The 4510-nt window shown below is 69.7% G+C and overlaps 1 protein-coding gene across 1 annotated transcript; it reads right to left on the bottom strand.

The window, feature by feature from the left end:
* Positions 1-922: 922 nt before the first annotated feature.
* UCN (urocortin) lies at positions 923-1234 on the bottom strand (the record flags this gene model as incomplete). The annotated part of the gene is made up of 1 exon (XM_080341885.1): positions 923-1234. The coding sequence occupies exon 1, from the start codon at positions 1220-1222 to the stop codon at positions 923-925; it is 300 nt and encodes a 99-aa protein (XP_080198011.1). The 5' UTR covers positions 1223-1234.
* Positions 1235-4510: the final 3276 nt, after the last annotated feature.

Genomic DNA, 4510 nt, shown 5'->3' with positions numbered 1-4510 from the left:
GCTCCTTCGTCCTTTGTCGCTGCCTCCAGCCACCTACCAGCCCACTGAAACCAGCTCACGTGAAGCATGGGGGCTGCACCCTGCTGCCTGCACCGCTGCCTACCCATGTGTGCTGCCCTGCACCGCTCCTGCACGAACAGCCGTGTCCCCCCGAAGGGCCTGTGTCTGTCCCTACAGCCCTCGCGGCTCTGACAGCAGCTCCGGGGGTTGCCACATGCAGAGCTCTGGTTTCCCTCCCGCCACGTCCCTGGCTGTCCCCATGTGGGTGCAACACTCCTTTGCCCTGCTCCTCTGTGGCAAGGCACCTGCGGCTCCCATCGCCCTGCACCCTTCGCTTCCCACTGCGCCCACGGCCGCCTCACCTCGGGCTGGGAGCTCCTTCCCCACGGAGACCACGGTGTGTGTCCCCCACCCAGGGACACACGCAGCCCTGTGCCCCGCTGGTGTGCTCGGTGCTGCCTGCCCAGCTGCTCCTGCATGAGCCCAGCCCCTGTCCCTGGTGAACCTGTCCCGGTGAGCCTGCACCGCCGCTTCCAGTGTGCCTGTCCCGTTCCCGGTGAGCCTGTCCCCCGTTTCCGGTGAGCCTGTCCCCCGTTCCCGGTGAGCCTGTCCCCCGTTCCCGGTGAGCCCGGCGCCTCGGCCCCGCGCAGCCCCGTCCGCCCTCCCCGCCCCGCACTCGCTCACGCCTCGGGCTTCCACCACGTTTTATTACAAAACGAGAGCGGGCCGTCCCGGGGCTGTGCCGGGGCCGGTATCGCGGCCGGTACCGCGGCCACTTTCCCCAGCACCGAGGATGAGGCGGGTGCGGCGGGTGCAGCCGGTTCCGGTGCCGCTGCCGGTGAGTTTGCCGGTGCAGCTCACGGCGTGGAGGCCGAGGGGGCGGCCGGAGCCCGGCGCAGCCCGGCACGGCCCGGGACGGCGCTCAGCGCCCGACGGCGTCGAGGATGAGGCGGTTGCTGTCGGCGCGGGCGCGCTGGCTCTGGGCGCGGGCGAGCAGCAGGAGGTGCCGCAGCAGGTGGAAGGTGAGGTCGATGGAGAGCGGCGGCTCGTCCCGCCGCGCCCGCCACGGCTCCGGGGGCGGCGGCGCCAGCGGCGGCCAGAGCGGGCGATCCCCCGCCTCGGCCGCGGCCGCCGGGACGGAGCCGTCGGGGCTCGCGGGGCGGGGGGCGGCGGGCGGCGGGCGGACGAGCAGCAGCAGGAGGGTGAGCAGCGCCCGCCGCATCCTCGGCTCCGTCCGCACCTGCGGGGCGGGGGGCTCAGTGCAAGGGGGAGACACCGGGGTACCGGCGCGGTTGAAGGGAGCAGGGAACCCGAGGGGACGGTGTGCGCGGCAGCGCCGGGACCGACCCACCGTGGGGCCGCCCGGGCGCGGTGCCACCTCCTCGGCAGCCTGCGCCGTCCCGTACGCTCTGCGCCCTGCCCAGTCCCCTGCACCGGCGCTGGCCCGGTGCGCTGCCCCCGTACCCGCGCGCCGTCCCGTACCCGGTGCGCTGTCCCCTCCGGTGCGCTGGCGGTGGAGCGGAGCGCCGTCCGTCCCGCGGGAGCTGAGCCGGCGGCTCGGCCGGTGCTTATATAGGTCCGGGAGCTCGGGCTGACGTCAGCGCCGGGCACGCACCGACCGGCGGGGGGCGGGGGCGGGAGGGGCACCGGGACGGCGGCGGGGAGCGGGGTACCGGCAGCGGGGCAATGGGGCGGCGGGTTGGCCCTGCTCTCCCCGGTCTCGGGGACCGCGACCCCCGTTCCGTTCCGGCGCCCACTCAGAGGGGCGCGGAGGGGCCGGTACCGGCAGGTCCTCGGGGCCGGGAGCCGCCGGTTGTGCTGCCTCCCGGTCCCCGGCTCCCCCGACGCCCCCGCTCGCCCCGCGCCCGTCCCGGCCCCGGTGCCGCTGTCCGCGGTGCTGAAGCGCCGCGACCCGCCGGACAGTGCGGATCGGGGCACCGGCGGTGGGCGGGCAGGTCGCCCCGGCGGGCAGGACCCCGGGGCCGGCCCGAGCCCCGAGCACCGGCGAGCGGTGCCGGTCCGGCGGAGCGGGCTGAGCGGCGGCTGCTCGGCGTGAGACCCTCCGGGTGGGCCGGGCCAAGTGGCCGCGTTGAGCAGCAACGAACCGGGCCGGCACCAAGCGCGGCAGCGGGGGCTGTCCCGGGGTGTGGGGGGTTCGCACAGGACGGGCGCGGGAGGGGCACACACCCTTGGCTGTGGCGGGGCCTGGCGGCACCGTGCCCGGGGCAGAGCTCGGGGTGCTGAGGTCAAACCACCGGGAGCTGCAGACAGCGTGAGCGGCGAAGGCACCACCAGCCAAATTCTGTGACTCATAGAGCGAAGCTCCGGAGCCGGCAGTGCTGTGCTGCATGCAGGATGTTCCAGCCCGGGGCACCAGCTGCCGCTGCCAAAAGGTGAGGTAGCTGCGGGTGCACCAAACTGCTGCTGGCAGAGCCCCCTCCCCACTGCCGGCAGCGGGGGAACCGCGCTGACACCGGTGCTGCTGCGGCTGCCCAGGTGGGCATGGAGCGGCGGTGTCCTTGGTGCCGGCGCTAGGCAGAGCCTGGGCAGGGCGGTCCAGCTGGTCCCTCACACAGCGCATCCCACTCCAGGCACAGCCCTGCCCGCAGCGAGGCAGCGCACAGCGCCGTGCACCCGTGACATGGATCCAGCGTGAAGGCTGGCACCCCGCACCACCTCCCCGCGGCTCCGGGACAGAGCCCTCAGCAGGGGTGGGGATCACCCCCCCGTACCCTGGCAGCCCCGGTGCCATCAGGCTGGTGGCTCCTGGGGACAAGCACCCAGTTCATGCCATGCTCACATCTCACTCATTGCTGACACCCCAGGGCCTTCCGCACCCCTGGACAGAGCTGCAAGAGGCTCAGTGCATCGGGGCTGCAACCTCCTGCTATCTGCTCCTCCGACCAGCAGCTCCCACCCCATAGGCTGGGGAGAGCCTGGGCTGAGCCCCACAGCCCCACATGGTGTTTGAGGCCAGGCTGGGCCTGGCTCCCAAAGCGCTGGTGCCAGCCATGCACAGCCCCAGCGCCCAGCTGAGCGCTGCTCCACAGTGCCGGCAGTTGGCTGTAGCTGCGGTCCCTTGGGCGCTGAGAGCCGGGCAGGTTCTGTGGCTCCATCCCCACCAGGGTGCACCAGGGTCCTGTGCAGGTTTTGTCTCCTGTGCTTTGGGTTACACCCGTCTGCCTGGAACTGCAGCCACACCGGGGCCGGAGCAGGGCCAGCCCTGGGCCCCTGGTACAAGAGAGCATGGGGCACAAGGGCAGCGCGGAGCTGGAGGAAGGACGGTGCCTCCCTTCAGGTGAGTGTGGCGATGAGGGACACTTGCCTGATGCCCTGGGGGTATTCACCCGCAGCAGAGCAGCGAGCTGAGCCACGCTGAGGCCCTTTTTATTAGCCATTGACATTTATAGGGTTTACAAATATGGGCCTGGACTAAGAGGTTAAACAAGACGTTTTATCAATAATTGTTATTAAAAACACATCACACTCATGTTACGTGTTTCAATTACGTTCCCACTCATTCACAGACCAGGCCCAAGGCCATTCACATCCCATGCACTCGGGGGCGGTTATCCGGTACCATTCTCACGAGTCTGGGCTATCACTCTTTACAATTATGAGAAATGTACTTCAGTACAACCTGTCCAAGGCCCCTTATATTTTGACTGGTTGCCATGATCTAATTATGTTAGTACTATTTCTTCTTCGACCGTCCACATGGCCATGTTAGTATTGATCTTCCTTTATCATCCAGGTGGCTGGAACCGCACATCTCGCTTTCCCACGTCTTTGCTTCCCCCGGCGAGTGCCACGGTGTGGCTGGTGGGCAGCGCCCAGCACGGTGCTGGCAGCACGCGGGGATGGCTCCGTCCAGCTCATCCTCATCCCGAGGGGGCTGGGGCTCTGGGCTCTGGGCTCCATCAACCACCGTGGTTCCCCCAGCCCCGCTCCGGGCAGGACAGCGTGAGCTGCCCGTGTCTGCTCGCTGCCCGTGTCTGGGGCTGGGTGCCCGTCTCCATGACCAGCAACGCAGGCAGCCCTGTGGGACTCCTGGCAGGCAGGACAGGCAGGCTCGTCTTGGACAAGGCACAGGTAGATGTGGTCTTGTCACAGCTCCATCGCCCCTTGGACGTGCTGCCCCGCACCAAGGACACTGTGAGCCCCGGGAGGATCCTGCACCCAGCACCTGTGTCCCACAGGCACAGCTCGCCCTGTCCCGCTGCCCAGCACTAGTGGAGACACCATCACACCTCACAAAAGAGCCACAGTGGGACCCGGTGACCCCCTAAGGCTCAATCCACCTCCTGCCAGACCCCCTCCCCGCGCTGACACAGCTGGGGTAGCCCACCCCACTCAGCACCGTGGTGCCACAGCCCCTCGCCACGTCAGCGCTGTGGCCACACACTCAGGAACAGCGAGAAGAGCTGCGGTTCTGCCCCACTCGCCCGCCTGTGGCTGGGACAGCAGCTCGGGGCCCCCACCCCGCCGAGGGACGGGGGGCTGCCCGCAG

The sequence above is a fragment of the Nesoenas mayeri genome, assembly GCF_963082525.1.
Source record: "Nesoenas mayeri genome assembly, chromosome: 3".
Taxonomy (NCBI): Eukaryota; Metazoa; Chordata; class Aves; order Columbiformes; family Columbidae; genus Nesoenas; species Nesoenas mayeri.
This window is presented reverse-complemented; position numbering and strand designations above follow the sequence as displayed.